This window comes from Physcomitrium patens, chromosome 26 (assembly GCF_059467195.1).
Source record: "Physcomitrium patens ecotype Gransden chromosome 26, ASM5946719v1, whole genome shotgun sequence".
Classification (NCBI taxonomy): domain Eukaryota; kingdom Viridiplantae; phylum Streptophyta; class Bryopsida; order Funariales; family Funariaceae; genus Physcomitrium; species Physcomitrium patens.
The window spans coordinates 4,063,062-4,080,327 of record NC_143435.1 but is presented as its reverse complement, the minus strand read 5'-3'; the positions used below and the strand labels follow the sequence as shown (position 1 = coordinate 4,080,327).

The 17,266-nt window shown below is 37.7% G+C and overlaps 3 protein-coding genes across 4 annotated transcripts; 2 read left to right on the top strand and 1 right to left on the bottom strand.

Moving 5' to 3' along the window:
- Nucleotides 1-161: 161 nt before the first annotated feature.
- Nucleotides 162-3,638, top strand: LOC112278003 (serine/threonine-protein kinase STN7, chloroplastic). Of its 2 annotated transcripts, XM_024510952.3 has the most exons (5): nucleotides 162-689; nucleotides 1,091-1,147; nucleotides 1,424-1,984; nucleotides 2,370-3,025; nucleotides 3,192-3,638. In XM_024510952.3, exons 1-5 carry the CDS (start codon nucleotides 287-289, stop codon nucleotides 3,351-3,353), a joined length of 1,839 nt encoding a protein of 612 aa, XP_024366720.1. In that variant the 5' UTR covers nucleotides 162-286; the 3' UTR covers nucleotides 3,354-3,638. The 2 variants fall into 2 exon arrangements, with proteins under 2 accessions (XP_024366720.1, XP_024366721.1); XM_024510953.3 differs by lacking the exon at nucleotides 1,091-1,147.
- A 2,822-nt stretch (nucleotides 3,639-6,460) lies between these two features.
- Nucleotides 6,461-9,300, top strand: LOC112278156 (transcription elongation factor TFIIS). Its single transcript, XM_024511316.3, has 3 exons — nucleotides 6,461-7,071; nucleotides 7,853-8,541; nucleotides 8,691-9,300. Exons 1-3 carry the CDS (start codon nucleotides 6,907-6,909, stop codon nucleotides 9,019-9,021), a joined length of 1,185 nt encoding a protein of 394 aa, XP_024367084.1. The 5' UTR covers nucleotides 6,461-6,906; the 3' UTR covers nucleotides 9,022-9,300.
- Nucleotides 9,301-15,381: 6,081 nt separating this feature from the next.
- Nucleotides 15,382-17,007, bottom strand: LOC112278179 (chaperone protein dnaJ 8, chloroplastic). Its single transcript, XM_024511354.3, has 2 exons — nucleotides 16,070-17,007; nucleotides 15,382-15,896 (listed from the first exon to the last, which is right to left on the bottom strand). The coding sequence occupies exons 1-2, from the start codon at nucleotides 16,382-16,384 to the stop codon at nucleotides 15,723-15,725; spliced, it is 489 nt and encodes a 162-aa protein (XP_024367122.1). The 5' UTR covers nucleotides 16,385-17,007; the 3' UTR covers nucleotides 15,382-15,722.
- Between the last annotated feature and the right edge of the window lie 259 nt (nucleotides 17,008-17,266).

The window sequence follows — 17,266 nt, the reverse complement described above, 5'->3', positions numbered from 1 at the left end:
GCCACAAGTCCAAATCAAACCTGGAGTCCACGTGGACCGGGGGCTCCCATGACCAAGGGGAGCGTAGCACCGTAGGCGCGTGGGCCTTCCGCCGTGTGTGTGGACGTCGAAGCTTGGCACACAGCCCAGCTATGGCAGACACGGCAGTTGCTCACTCTCTCTCGCAAGCGAGCGAGCGAGCGAGCTCTGCTTGCTGTCTTCACAGCTTAGCGAGCAAGAGAGCGAGGGAGAGAGAGAGACGCATCCATTCTTACGGGCAATGGTGCAAGTGTAGCCTGCTGCAGAGATGGCAATGGCGTGCAGAAGTAGCAGAAGCCCGAGCTGGTACGAGTTCTCGGACGTGGCTGTGGCGCGAGTGCCGCAGCTGACGAGCCGGGGGAGGATTACAGGGCAGAAATTGGTCGGGCAATGGCCTCGAGGATTGGGATTAGGATTGAGAGTAGTAGGACGGGGGTTGAGTGTGCGGAGAGGGACGAGCAGGCGGGCGATTGTTCGGGTTCGTGCGAGCTTCGAGCTCGCGGAGCATTTGCATGGGCTGGTGGTAGGTGTGGGAGTGGGATTGCCGTGCACGGTGATGGAATGCGGGGACGTAGTGTATCGGAGCACGTTGCCACGGCAGGGATTTCAGATTACCACGCCCGGCGTGGCGCTGACGGTGCTTATTGTTACGTATCTTTGGGCGACTCCAGGTTAGTCGGTGGTCGAATCGGGAGTTTTTGTTTTTTGAGAGGAGTAGTGTTGTTTGGTTGGATTGCGTCGATGTCGGATTTTGGGATTGATGTGAGATAGTTGCTTGATTAGCAGTTGGCATGAGAATTCGGACGCTATTGAGGTTGACTGTATTCTTGTAGCCTCGACACACTTTCGATACTGGCTCTCACTTGCATTCACAGTTGTTTGAATTGAAATTGCGAGACGTCGATTTGAAGCAAAGTCGAATTCAGTCACAGTGTGTATTGCGGAGACACCGAAAAGCTGTGCACATAGGATGTGATGGTTTTACACGTTTCTGAAGATGCTGTGCCGATTTTACTCTACAATGGTATTATTGAGGCCACGAGAAGATTGACGAATGCTTAATGCTATCTAGGCGTATTCAAGCACACGATAGGCTGTTTTCCTTGTGGAAAGACCTTTTTCAAAACTGGTGAACATTTTTTTAAACTGTTCCAGTCTGCATTCAGCATAGCATGTGGACATGGAACTAGGAACGGAGCTGTGTCTTACAGGGGGATGATTGCATCGAAGTGTACATAAATGGTGTTATCTTGGACGTGATTCGTATGGATGGAACTTATAAGAATGGTTGAGATTTAGTATTCATCAGCGCCGAGTTCTATACAATGTTGCATAATGATGAGATTTCCTGTTTTCATGCTCCTTAGTTAAAGTGGTGGTTATGATCGTTTTTTATTGTGACCAGGAGTGGCGCCGGGGTTCTGGGACATGTTTGTGCTTGCCCCTTTGGAAAATCTATTTCGCCCTGTGTTTAAGAAAGAGGATTTAAGTCTTGGGAAAAAACTAGGCGAAGGTGCTTTTGGAACTGTCTTCAAGGCATCCCTCTCCAACAAGCAGCTGTTGAAAAAAGATGGCCCATTGGTAGTGAAGAGGGCTAATGAATACGGCGCCGTGGAGGCTTGGATGAATGAGCGTGTGAGACGCGCTTGCCGGAAGAGTTGTGCAGATTTTGTTCATGGTTTTCTTCACGAGACTTCTAGTAAGGGGAAAGAGGAATTTTGGTTATTGTGGAGGTATGAAGGAAACGCAACTTTAGCTGACCTGATGGCCAACAGGGATTTCCCTTACAACGTAGAAGAACTGATACTCGGACCACGGAAAGGGGAAGATTTGCCCCGTGGTCCTGAACGTCAGAACAGAATAGTGCGGTCCATTATGCGACAGATTTTGAGCGCTCTGGCTCAATTGCATGCAACTGGGATTGTACATCGTGATATCAAACCTCAAAATATTATATTTTCGGAAGGTAATTAGATCTAATTCCACTACTTATCCTCCTTCATCGTCAACATTTTTTTAATCTTCGCTTTCAATTTCCATGCAGCATTTCCACTGTACATGTAACATGCTGGTAGGTGTCGACTATGGTCGGGAACCAATAACTTCGTCAAGCATGTCGAGAACATTACAGTGGAAGCTCACTCAAACTATTAGTACTGTTGCATGCTAGTTTTTATCACTTTGGGCAATCTTATCTCCTGTGGTTTTTGTCGAGGTTTTTCTCCTGCATGCACAGGCGTTCATAATGAATTTCCTAGACATTGTTTTGTATCTTTATTGTCGTTATCATTGTCGTCGTAGTTCCGTCATCTTTCACGCTCTTGGTTTGTAACGAAAGTCTGTCTTGGCAGAGACGAAGTCTTTCAAAATTATAGATCTAGGAGCCGCAGCGGACTTAAGAGTAGGGATCAATTATATTCCGAAGGAGTTTTTACTGGATCCCAGGTACTCGGCGCCAGAGCAGTACATCATGAGTACTCAAACTCCCTCAGCCCCTCCCGCTATAATTGCAGCCGCTCTTTCTCCAGTGCTTTGGCAAATGAATCTTCCCGACAGGTTTGACATCTACAGCGCGGGTCTCATTTACTTGCAAATGGCATTTCCGAATCTTCGCACTGACAGCGGGCTCATTTCTTTCAACCGACAGTTCAAACGCAGAGATTACGACTTGGTGAAATGGCGGAGTTTAGTAGAGGGCAAGCCAAACCAGGACATTATGCAGGGGTTTGAGATCCTAGATCTGGATGATGGTGTGGGATGGGAGCTCGTTCAAGACATGTTACGGTTTAAAGGCCGCAAGCGTATTAGTGCAAACGCCGCACTTGCACATCCTTACTTTGAGAGAGCCGGATTCCTTGGACTTTCCGTCATGCAAAGGCTAAGGCTGAATCTATTGCGAGGTTCTCAACAGGACAATCAAGGTGTTTATTGGGTGACTTCACTCATGGCGAAATCTGGAACCGACAGTGTGGGAGGGTTCACAGAAGCCCAGTTACAAAACATACGGGTATGCTGTGTTCCCTATTCATAGAATCTTCTGCTCTATTTATTTTGTCACTAGTTTTGGTCGGTGCATATTTTAAATCTTTGCCATGTTAAAAAATCACAGAAAATATTAGAAGCACGCACATGATGCAGATATTATATCTAATCCAAGTCATTGTTTTGAACAGGAAAAGGAGCCAGTTACGAAGGGTTCAGTCCGACGCAATGCTATGGCGCAAGCATTGAGGTTGCAGCGAAAAGCTGCTCGGACAATTGCAGCAACTGTGGATGAAATCCAGAAGGGTGACGTTGTTAAACGAGTTAACTGGTGGAACCGTTGGCAAAATTAGGAATACCAGTTGATTGGGTCTGCTGGTCATGAGCTGAATGCAATCTCAGCGTGCATCTTCCGAGGTCTCCTAGCGTTCTGTATGCCTTGTAACACTGAATGCAGCTTTGTGAATGTCACCTGACGGTCTGGACACTTAACGTCGGGGGTCACTGGTGCAGCTACATAGTTAAGAAATATGTAGTTCTAGATATCAGGTCTATAGATTTGAGTTGTGTGCAAGATCTTCCTGATATCTTTGATGATGAAAATGATAAATGTAGAAATGTAAACTACCATTTGTATATGAATTTTGTAACCGACTGTGGGATGTTCAGTTTGCGAGTGCACGAAAGATCTCTATCTTGCTTCTGTGCTCTTCGACTCGAGGGCTTCCTTACAGTCTGTGATTTCACAGCAACTTGCATAGAAAACATGCTATACGATTGATTTTCGGTGTCATGTTCGAATTTGACACGTAAAAATTTCATTGTGACGAGTAATCTCCCCGTTGATATCGCTCTGAGCATTTCGATTTTAATTGATTTGTGCTTGTCATATCTAGTGAAATTTTGCTCACACTGAGGTCACTTCAACGGATTTCTTACCACACTACTGTATCCCTCATGTTGCTATAAATATGTTTTACTGTTCAACCTTAAAAGATTACCTCAGGAATAGGGCCATGTCCATCCAACTAGGCCTCTACTCGTCAATTCGAAGTATTTCCTTTTGTCATTAATCTGTTCCAAATGTCCTATACTTGTTGATAAATTCTTGTTCTAAGGTTGAAAGATTTGCATTGTGTGCAAAATTTAGTGGGTTACAAGATTCAAATATTACACAGAATAAGCCATTTTTCGTGTGTATATATATACATATATATATATATATATATATATAAAAATATTTGTGAAGTTATAAAGTCGTTAATCTGGTTGCAAATTTAATTCAGTCGGAATGGGTCACATGCAAATCAATCATAATAATGATGTGCTTACTATGATTGATAATCATAATTAGAATAATATAGTTTTTTTTTGGTTTGTCCACTATATATTACAATATGCTAAATAATATCTGTGTAAAAATTAGACATTTATTTATTTTCAATTTTTTTGGTGTAGTTCTCTTAATAACATGTTTTCAGCATGAAAAGAGATGAAAGAATGCTTTCATTTTTATTTTTATTTTTTTGTTGAGTATGTAAACGACTATGAAAATTAGGCAATTCCGTATTTCAAATTGTTATGTATATAAAGATTAAAGAAACTTACGTTTTGGTCCGATTGTTTAGGTTTTTGATAATACAATATAATGTAAACATATGACTTATTTTACAAATTTAAAATGCTTTGTATTGACTTCATGTTATAAGTACTTAGGCAAAGATCACTTTACAATAGCTAGTGCTTTAAAGCTTCAATAACTAATATGTGATTTGATAGACATATCAACTTCTTTTGAGAACACATATTTTCTTTGAGTGAAGATCCCAACGTACAAGTTGGATCACATTTGAATTTTGGAGCTAATTTTATTTTGAATGATGAATGTTTTGTTCAGACATAAAGCATTCTATTGGTTTGGAAAGATAAACTTGCTTGAATGAAAGTCACAAATAATCATCAAAATGAACAAAAACTAAGTAAAGAATGGTATAAAATAGATGAATCTTACATTACATTTGTTCATATATCTTCAAATGCATTTTGAAGGAATGGTTTGAGCACTTTCTGAAAATTAAAACAATACTAGTGCAATTTTCTTGGGCTATTATGTTTAAATGTAAAATCCTCTATATTTAAAGTAGAGAGGCAATGTCTTGTACTATTGTTGGTTTATAAGATGTTTTCCTTTTGGAAGAAAAAAGAAGGTGTTGTGTTAAAAGGAAAACATATATATATATATATATATATATAACATTTTGGTGCTCATGTGAGAAAACAAAAGGAAAACATCTTATAAACCATTTTGGTTTGTAAGATGTTTCTTTTTTTGGCGCACTCTCTCTCTCTCTCTCTCTCTCTCTCTCTCTATATATATATATATAACATTATTAAAAAAATTCTTCAAAATTTAATGGATGTTTCAATCTCACTTATATTGCCTTGGTGCTCATGTGAGTAAAAGAAGAAAATAGTAGGAGGCACTTAATAGTGGTGTGGAGAGAGAATATACTCATCACATTGGATGATACAACAATTCATATTAAAACATTCTTCTATAGCAATCATATATTCTATCTAAAATTATTTCTTCCAAACATAATGAGAATTTGAATAGTTGCATAAAGAATGAACTTTTGAATAGATGTATTGTCTTTTAGATGAAATGACCACACATATATATCATTGTCTTTAATATAATGTATATATATACTTTAAAATTTTAGTTTCATTACCTTTTCAAATGCAATGTTTAAAATTAAGATCCACAACAAAAGTAAAAATTAAAAATTAAAAATGCATATTAAAAATCTCAAATACAAAAGATTGTCCATCAACTACCAACTTTCAAAAAACAAACAAAGCTAGGCAATGATGTTATCAAACAATAATTTTAGATCACAACCAACTGCCATTCATTTGAGAAAGTAAAAAAGTAAAAAAAAAAAAAAAAAAAAAAAAAACTTTTTATCTTTCACAAATATTGCATACCATAACATGTTTCTTTTTGGAGCAAGAAGACTCAAAGAATTATCCTATCCTATCCATAAATTTTAAATATTATTATTAATATTGTTATTATTTTCTAAAAATAATCTTTAAAATAAAATATTCATTATTTTCATAAAGACACATTTCATATAATATTATGTATATATATATATATATATATATGTATGTATAACTCATAAGGATCATTCTAATTTCTACATTTTATTTTTAATTTAAAGTGTTTTGAAAATCCTCCCTAATTAGAAATCCATTCCCAAAAGGACAGAACCACCACAAAAACGCAGTCCACGTAAGCAAGGGCCCACACACGTGGCAGGATTTTCACAACCTCTGGGGGGAGCAATCTTCGGGCCCCACCACTCCCCCGAGATTCAGATTCTCGTGGGACCTGTCTTCGTTCGTTCGTTCATTAGTTGGTTCGTTCGTTCGTTCGTTCGTTCGTTGGTTCGTTCGTGCCCTCCACTTCCCCTGCTTCTTACTCCGCCCTGCGCTTCGCTTTGGAAGCCCCCCAATCCCTTCACGGGACGATCGCCGGCTGCGTTTCTTGTTTGCGATAGCTTCAGTAGGCAGAATTTTCGTGCAGAAATTCTTTTGGGTTTTTTTTTGGGTTTTGTTGGGTTTTGTCGGAATTGGCGATTTGGAGTGTAAGAGAACGGGGTTTGGAACAGAGAGGCTTATGTCGACGCAAAGTGCAGGCGGGTTGAGGATTGAGCGGATGTGGTTGTGGGAGGGCATTGGGAGAGATTTCTGGGATATTGAGGGTCTCTTGAATGTCTTTGGAAGGAGAATGGTGAAGAAATTCGGGTAGTGGAGACAGTTTGGTTGAGTGGAGGTTTAGTGGTGTGGCTTCTGGTTTTGGAGGTAGAAGGAAGGGGCAATTTAGGGTTGCGAGAGATGGCGGAGGCGGAGCTGGTGTCGTTTTTTGAGAAGGCGTGTAAGGCTGCAGACAGGGCGGTGAGCAATGGAGCCATTTTGCCTGCTGAGGAAGTGCGGTGCCAGGAGACCCTGAAGGCCATGGGCGCCGTGGAAGTGAGCACGGCGCTTCTGCTGTCGACGCAGGTGCGTGGGGCTCTTCTTTTTGGGACTTTCCGATTTTGGTAGTTGAGGAGGTTGCTGGCGTTGGTTATTTGGTCCCTTGCTCTTGCATGGAATGTGAACTATGTGGAGCAATTGGACGCGTGGTCAAGGAAAACAGTAGGACCGTGAGGGCTAGTGGCGGAGAAAATTCAGGCTTGTTTTTGTGAGGAGAACATTGTATTTTATTTTTCTCTTGCGTGGAGTAGTCGTGTTTTCCTAAACGCCCATATTTTAGTTAACTTTTGAGCTGGCTCCAGCCTCTAGAGAATATGGAATAGGTTCTTCGACTCCACTCTGGAGCACTAAGAGATTTCGGGTTTCCTCTTCAGGGTCATGTCTTTAAAACGCAGACTGGCTGCGCAGTGGACTCAAGTTCTGTTGTTTGTCATTCGGGACGTTTATCGTTCTTCCGAGGTTGTTAGAATGCCATGTAGTTTTTAGTATTGTTAACTACAAGAATGGGGCTTTTTTTTTTCTTTTTTTTTTTTTTTTTTTGTGTGTGTGTGTGTGTTCTAATGATGCAAAGTCTTTGTTAGTGTTTCAACCTATCACCTTTAGATGATACACCTTTCTTAGACCTTTCAAGCCGAGGGGACAGCTATGGAATTGCATGTAACAATGATCTTGACATCATGCGATTGGTTCTTCTTAATGTGGTAAACGTTATGAACGTATCAAATGCTTGTGTCAGAGTAAAATTTCCTCAGAATCCTATGTAAGACGGACTTGGCAGCGTCTAAAAGATGTATTGATGGTGGCGTAGGTTGGCAAGCGGCTGCGCAAGCTAACAAAACATCAATCCTCGAAAATATCTGCTTCAGCGCAGCAGCTTCTGGAGGAATGGAAGAAGGTGGTTGCAGACGAAGCCGCAAGCAGGAGCGGGACCCCTAAGGATGCCTCTCCCGTAATCAAACCCGAAACTCCAGCCAGAACATCGCTGTCAACGACAGTAAAGAAGGAAGTGAAACTAGAAGCGAAAACAGAAATGAAAGTATGTACGTCGAAGAGCTCCAGAGTGGGGTCTAAGAGCACTGTTCCATCTCCGAAAGTGGAATCGAAGAGTGTCTCCCCATCTCCGAGGGTAGAAACAAAGAACGCCCGTCCTGCACCTCAATCTCACCCCGCCAGTAAAAGTGCTTCTCCGTCGGCATCCCAGTCTTATCTCGCGGGGAAGTCTACAACTGCCTCCTCAGCAGCACCATCAAGCTCAGCGAATGGTTCGGCCTCTGGACTTGAATCGAAAATTGGACACCTTCCAAAGTCTGGGGACCCTAATCGGGACAGGTTTCGGGAACTCCTCTTGGATGCCTTTAAAAAGTGTTGCAGTGAGCTTACCGACGAACACTCAAAAATAGTGAAGAGCACGGACTTCGTGAAGGTGACATTAGCTGTGGAGACTGTGTTATTTTCCAAGCTGGGGCTTTTCAATGGAAAGGAGAAGGCGAAATACAGGTATAAGATAAGCTTATCTCTTTGAAAGACGTCCAAAACTAGCTTTTCAGGAATCTGTACATGCAGACAAGTGTTTTTGTCCTATATCGAGAAAATTCTCTTGTTATGTAATGGCGATGCTTATTTAATTCGAGTACCCTCGTGTGCAGGTCCATCTTGTTCAATCTCAAAGATCAAAACAATCCAGACTTTAGACGCCGTGTTCTGATGGGCGAAATCAAATCGGAAGAAATTGTCAACATGACTGCGGATGACATGGCCAGTGATGCAAGGAAGAAGGAGAATGAGGTCATTAGGGAAAAGGCCCTGTTCGAATGTGAGCGAGGCATGCAGAACGTGGCATCCACTGATCAGTTCAGGTGTGGCAAGTGCGGACAACGTAAGACGACGTACTTCCAACTGCAAACTCGGAGTGCTGATGAGCCCATGACTACATTTGTAACGTGTGTTAATTGCAACGCTCGCTGGAAGTTCTGTTGATAATTGGAGGCTCCTTCTCCATTGTATGAAGTCAGTAGGTTCAGTTGCTTCCTTATTTGTTACAGGAAGAAAAAAGGGGGAAGTTTGCGAATAAGTAGTAGTCACGAGAGAGCAATTTGTGCAGGGTTTATACTAGGGGATAGATAACTGTGAGCAAAGTGCATGGTGAATCGGCGCTTGGATAGCGATTTTTAGGTCCTAGTGTTGTGGGAAATCCAACACCCAACTCATGCCATGTATAACTAGAATTAATGAAACCAACAAGATGATTTTCTGCCAGTGCTTTAGGATCTGCCCTGTTGGCATTTTGGCAGATATGATACGCCTTTTCTTTTTCTTTTCTTTTAATCTTTTGTTGTTCATTTCTGTACAAATAGTAGGGGCCCTTCTGACCACTTTTAAACTAATACCCAATGCTGTCATTGATTCTCTCAAATGTCTACTTGAACGAATCAAACTCAACGTTATAACAAATGAGGTGAAGAGCCCAAAAGTTTGTGACAGCATCTTGGTTTTGATTTCTGTTCGCATGTCCAGCCAAGTTTGTAATCTTCATCAAAGGACCAAATTATGTTAAAGAGTCTTGAAAGGTATTTTATATCTCCATTACATTTTAGTTTAAACATTACTTGTATGAATATTGTTGTTGTTGTTGTTATTTATTTATTTTTAATACATGAGGGGTTGAATTGTACTCTTTGGCAATATAAACAAATTGTAACATTAAAATCATGCAGGATATGGATATTTTAACTTCAATCAAACGTTTCTGCGCATGAGCCAGTCGGAAGCTGGTGGGACAACACAGCACGTACACAACTGTGAAAACAAGAGCTCTCGAAGGAGGGGAAGAAACCGCGAGTGGCTCGCAACAGCAATCACCGTCTCCACCCCTTCAAGAACTTTATTGTTCTCTTTCTTTACAAAATATAACAACAAAACATCACATTAACTCCTCGCCACTGGAGTTCCCGCACGTTCGCAATCCGCTAGTCGTTGTTGCATCTCTTCTCTGCAGTAGCAAGATTCAGATCAACAACAGCAATAAAATGAATAAATGATAAATAAATAAAACATGCTCTACCTTAGACCCAAATCCTAACTCCGGGCCGCAGTCCTTCTGAGACTCGGCTCCTGAACAAAAAGAATTCTGAACTGGGACACCGCTCAGCTTCTGTACGCGATCTATCTAAGTGATCTAGCTTCTCTTAGTCAGATTCAGACATCTAAACTCCATCCGAGAATGGAAGTCTGATGCACCGAGATTGACAATTCACAAATTCAAAAAATTCGGCTGCCTGTTGTTTTGAATCAACGGTACATTATCTTCATGCAAACTATGAAACTTATGTAGAAAAGAAGCAAAGAAAATCAACCTGCTTGCCATCTAATGAAGAGTGATATCCATTGTCTGCGAGTTTGATGTCATGTAATTGTCAGTGGATTAATCGGTGGGCTCGCATCTCTGGAACTACGATTCGCCCGCCCCCGAGCTCATCTTCTGCGGCATATCCAACAAAACCAGCCGCTCAAGAATAAGTTGAACAACAACAACAACAAGCAAAAGACTTTTACGACGTGAGTTTGGTCCCCCACTTCACACAAGTCTGCGTTTTTTGCAACACTCTCTCCGGAGACTCCAGTGCGCAATAAAATGGTCAGAAACCTTGAATAAAAATATTGCAAAAACTGGTTTCAAAATCATCGTTGCTGCACAGCAGGCCTGCTAGTATTAGGCAGTCACCAAAAATTAACAAACAATTTAGAGTTTTGCAGATTACGCTACAATAACTTGTCCTTGACTTACAATTTATCATGTTTGTAAAACCAGGAATTGGCAAGCTTCACAATGTTCGACAAACGTGAGGGTGCCAGTTTATGGGTCTCCCAGAAAGGGAGTGAAAATGAGAGCTTGCTTTGCTTTGCTTTAATTGGGATTATTTGGCTTTTCAGTGGAATGATAATTTTCCTTGATCATTTCTAGGCTGCATAATATTAATTAGTATTAAAGTATTTCCAGTCAAGTTTAATATACTCGAGTTGTGCAGAAGATCACCGATGTGTGCAAAACCCACCAATTTATTGCGAGTTTTGCAGATTGAGTAAAGGGACCGAGGTGAGCGGTTCTAATTTATTAAATGTTTTGATTTGTCGAAATCAAGATTTTTTAAGGGAGATGCTTTGTGGACACTCCACATTGATTCAATGAAAAAATAAATAAATAAAAAATAAAAAATCCTCATTTGAAATTGTGTTTGAAGACTCTTGTACTATGATTGTTACTTGAATTTTATTATGAACAAAATCAAATTTGTGGACACCCATAAATGTATAATAGAATGAAAGTTCTAAATCAAAAATAAAATAAAATAAAATAAAAACACATTGTTTGTATAAAACGTAGTTGATTTTGTTTACAATAAAATTTAAGTAACTAAAATGATAAAAGTGTTTAGATAGAGTTTCAAACGATCATTTATTTTATTTTTTCACTAAATTAATGTGTCAAATGGAGGTGTCGACCTAACAATTCCCTATTTAAATCCTTTATAGATTGTGCTTGTTTGAAGTTGCACCTATGTTTATTTCATAGTTTTTATTTAGTTAAATAATAATTTTAAATTAAAATTTTTGAAGAACTTTGGGTTCTAAGATTAAAATTTATTTTTTTAAATAACAAAAATTAAAAAAAAAAAAAAAAAAAAAAGATGATTAAGGTGTATGTAATGAAATGAAATATATTTTACAATGTACAAAAAATATTAGCTAGCGAGAAATGGTGCAAGGAGTTTTGTAATTTGAAGTAAAATTTGTTATTTTAATAAAGAATATTACATAACTAAAGACAGTTGTAAATTTAGGTTCTTTTTAATGTTTTTTAAAAACAAAATAGTTGCACCTGCTAACTTGGTGTTATTCAAAGAAACTCTTCTTAATCACAATGACATTCTTAAAAAAATCACAACCACAAAGCAGACTAATTTAAACATTTTGTACAAAACTTTGTTTTATATTGGTAAAGAGATAAATTAAAATATGGTTGTAATTAAACTTTCTAATAGAATTTCTTTGATAAAATTAATAACTTAATTATTACAAAAATAACATTAATATTTAATTATAATAATTATATATATAAGAATTATTTTATATTTATTTTAGAAATATAAAATATTAATAAAATATATCCTAATATCTTTAATAAGCTTCTAAAATAATTCTTTATAAACTTAATATTTTCTAAAATCAAAGAAAATTATAGAATTTTCTAGATTAGGTTCTTCAAATTTCTTTCAATTGATATTATATTAGTCCATTTTTAAACTTTTAAGAAGATGTCTCTTAATATAGTATTATAAAATAAAATTAGAAGATTGTATAATAGAATATATTTTATTATAAGAAGTTTTATTTTATATTAAATTAAAATAAAATTAATATTAAATCATAGGTAAGAAAAACATTCTTTCCAATTAAACCTCATGCTTATATACTCATAATTTTTTTAAAATCATTCAATTATTTTAATAGATGAATAATTTTTTTTAAAAAAATTTATGAGGTAAAATATTTATTTTTCTAAAGACAACTATATGTTTTTCTTATTTTAAAAGTAAAATATAAGCATAACATTATTGCATTTTCTAAAGTCATTTTTTATAAAAAAATTAAGATATTCTATAATTGTAGTTTTTTTTTGAAGTTTTTCATTGCCAAAGTCTATTTTATCTTGAACATAAAATAAAGTTAGATACAACAAGAAAGAATAAAAATAAAGAAGATAAAAAGAAAGAAGAAAGAAATATGTCTAATACAAAAAAATACAAAAAATAAAAATAAAAACCTCCAATTGTAGGTAAAAAGTGTTTTTTAAGTCTTACCATAGATTCCATTCAACTCTTATCATAAACAACTAAGCCTTCTCAATTAACAATCTTTGTCTTTGGATATGTTGTTTTAATAGAAGAAATTTAAAAAAAAAAAAAAAAAAAAAAAAAAATTGTATTTCTTCACATAAAAAAGACAGTTACAAGCAACCTTAGTTAATTCACCTTCTTTTGTCTCTATAATTTTGCTTCAATGACTTTCTATTTGTTATTGTACTTCAGAAGGAATATTATATTTTTTTTTAGTAATTACAAGAATCAATATTAATCTGTCTACATGACTAAATTAGCACTCATATTTGTAATTTTGATATTGGCTCTTATAATACCTAATATTTTTATATTAAAAAAATATTAACCATTCTTAGAAAGTAGGGTAAAAATCACTTCTTGCAATTAATTGATATATTCTATTGATATATTTTTAATAGTATCCATATTTGTTAGATTAATCTTTGTACAAAAAAATAATAATAATAATATCTTTTTTTGCAATTTTTTTCTCTTTGAATGAAATCAAGAAGTTCATTCTAATAAATGTATGTAATCTACAAAATATTCCTTCTTTTTAATATCTTCTCAATCCTTTGTAAATTGATATTATTTTTGTTAGATCCTTTGTTTGATTCCTAGAAAATATCTTTAAGCATAAAAAGTGTAGAAAGTAGAACCAATATTTAATCATCCATGTCAAAAAACAATAAACAATATAGCATGAAAAATACTTCTATGCATGATCTTTGTGGCATTGCCTTGTAAAGACCATATTGACTAAAAGCTTACGAATTTAATATAAATATGTAACAATTAAATTAAATTGACAACAAAGATATAACACTAACATAATGAACATAGTTATAAAGCCATCATTATATATCTTTAGATATTTAGTATACACAAAGATATCAAATTGGTAGACCTTGCATCACATGCAGGTAATTAGATGGATTGTAGTCTATTCAAAGAAAGTGACTATATCAAACAAAAAACATGTCATGCGCTCATTATCAATGCTTATTAATATCAAATTTGCATGTCACAATCGTTCAATCATGTTGATTACTTTAACAATTATGGAAATATAATATTAGTTATCTCACAATCAAAGGAAAAAAGCACCAACATGTAAAAATTATACACATCATCTTTGACATTGAAGTGCGAACAAATGTCTAGATTCATCATTTCTTACTTTGTGTCCATATTAGGTGCCAATAAGAATGCTTAATTTAAAAAGAGAGTGTTAACAATAGCTTTTGTAAATTCACAATACAGATGATGTACATGTAAGTAATATTTTTGTTTTTGCCATAGCCCTAAGGATGTATTGTTTGGACAAAAAAAGAATAACAAACCATTAAACATTTTTGGTGCTAGTGCATTTATGTAAGTTGGAGTCATTTCTAGTTTGTCAAACTTTCATACAAAACAAACAAGTTGACACCATCTTAAAAGGTGTATATCTTGCTAATACATCTTAATGTCATACTTTAAGCCATGTTTGGTTGCATGAAATGGTGTTTTAAGCGACTTAGGCATTTTAAATGATCCAACAGAATGAGTGGTGTTCAATCCAATAAAACACTGCATGTGTTGTCAACATAGCTATTATTGTAAATTGTTGACATGATTTAAAACTGAGTTAGTAAGAGTCTCTAAGTGCTGGTGATAGGACTTTATAGATAGTTGTAGAGAAATTTTATTTTTAGGACAAATAAAGAAAATTATTGATTTGTTTTATATTGTGATGATAAAAGCTCAAAAGTGTTAAATCCTTGGTGTTTTAAATTTCAAACAACAAGCAATTATATATTGTTGTTATAAAGCTGTCCTGAAAAAATCTTGTGAAGAAAAGTTTGTAAAGTAAGCTTGCTCCAAAACCTTTGACAATAACTTAGGAATGAACATGTTGCTCGAATTGTGAAATTATACCATAAATGAGTTTAGTAAGTATTACAAATGGTTTATTCATAAATTGGGACCAGATTAGCCATCTCAAGTAGAGGCCAGCTCGCTAAATTGGCAGCTCGCCGAATAAAAGCTCTCAATAGATCTGTTAGCGGAGCTGTGCACAAGAGTAGATGAAGTCTGGTTTGCTATAAATAAAAAAATTGATTTTTGAGAGTCACGAAGAAGCAATTGAATAACGACATTTCTCCACAAAACGTTGTTAGAAGTCGAGGTATCCAGGTTAACGGTATAAATGCATCGCTGTGAATAACTTACTATAGCTGACATTCACTGGACTTGCAACTAATGACAGATTGACAGCAGTAGAAGCTTCTGAGAGGAAGATATCAGTTCCATCAAAAATTACGCAACTTATCTCTCACATACAGCAGAGGAAAGTGTCAATACATGTGTAAAATGAGGTTTACATTCAACATGTCATGTTCTACAAGACACTAATGAACGATATAAAGATATTGAATATCAAGACCAAAGTCTATGACAAACACAAGAAGACGTAGACTTCAAATTCAACCAAAAATTCATATTCAGAATGAATGAAGCAGGGGCCCACGTCTCGGAGTAGCTACCATCTTATTTTTACACTGCGGTATCGTGATGTCATTTTTGGGGTTGAAATACAAGGCACAAGCCTGAAAAATCTGGACAGCCTTCGGCTATAATGTGAAAGAATGATCCTTGTCCTACGCAGAAATCTAACCAATCCGACCTGGAAGCGCAACAAAAAAATTGCTGCAGGAGATCAAGAGGATGGCTCTGATCTCAATTAACAAACGATATGTACATCACAAGCCATCCTTCACACTGGACAAAGTAGGTGGTATGCACAAAAGGAAGAAGAAGCTACAGGTTCATATTGACATGGTTGGAGAAGTCTAGTGTTCCGGCGCCTTCAAACCCCATCCACTCTTCCCAATCTTCCCACGAGTCGCCTTCGACTCCCATAAACCCTTCCAAGTTGTCAGATAGATCATCCTCGAACTGTCCAAACTGCGAGGTGGTGTTGTTGAGAAGCGTCTGGGGAAGCAGAGAAAGTTAACAGCATGCGGAATAACAGTAAAAGCAATTCGTGCAACCAGGAACACATGCTTCTGGACGTAAAAGTAACAAACGTTGACATTATGAGTTATGGTTGTACAAAAAGAAACGGACAAAGCTAATTCACATTGGCGAAAGGAAAAGGAGACTACCTCATACGCTTGATTGATCTGCTGGAAACTTGATGTGCAGAAGTTACCCTCACAGACGTCCGGATGGTACTTAAGCGCGAGACGTCGGTAGGCTTTCTTGATCTCGTGCTTGGTAGCATCAGGACTTACACCGAGAGTGGAGTAGGGATCCTTTGAGGTGGCAGCTCCAACACTAAACGCCATTGCCACCCCTGCTTTCGGTCTCGGGCTAGAGCTTACAGCACTCAGGCTCCGTGGTGAGGAAGACATTGCGTAGTCTCCCTGCTGAAATGAACTCCTGCCACTAGAGATAGGGATTGCTTTGCTGGTAATCATTCTGAACCTGCTGGTTTAACTTGAACAGCGAAGACGTGTGTCAAGTCAATACACGAGCTTCAGCGGAACGGACAGTCACGAAGTGTGATCTCACACTAAGGCGGGAAAATAGATACAGAAGTTGCTTTAACAGTTCTGTACGTAGGCGAGCAGACGACAAGAAGCAATCACGTCGCCAAACCTCAAGTCTAAAGACGCAAACTCAAAGACGATACAAGTGTTGCACGGACGCTTCTTAGGCAGCCAATGTATCCCCGAAGTCAAAAAACAGAAACAAGTCGGCACTGAGCCTCAACACCACCAGAGCCTAGAAGCTCTTAAAAACCACCACCCGTGATACACCTCAGAAAAACAGCAACTCGGCTTCAAACGCTCGCTACTTAAGAAGCCCGCATTCCTGTCAGTGCCAACGCCGAGTGGCGAACGATTGAAACAAGCTCCAATATCTCGCTTCAAACTGCTTCCACAAACGCGTCGCGAAACGGGAAACAAAACGGAAACGCGCAGACAGAACCAGAAGCAGCGCAGGAATCAGAACCAAAGAGATCAGTAAACAATCACTTCAGAACTTTGGCACATTTATCGAGGCAAAACGCCGAGCTTGAGCATCGCATTGACAAACTACGAAATGACCGATGAAGCAACAAAAGCAAACGCAACTGTATCACTGAAGCTAGGATGCCGAGCCTGGCCCGAACCTGGAACAACCCACGTTTCGATACGAGGTTCGGGGCTGGTTCGGACTGGACTCTGGTGGTCAGATGACGTGGACGCCGCTGCGAAGTTTCGCTAGAAATTAACAAAAACCATATACCCCTAATCTTAATCCGGATATCTGGAGAGTTTTAGATATCAAAATATTTGGTTTCTTATGATGATCCA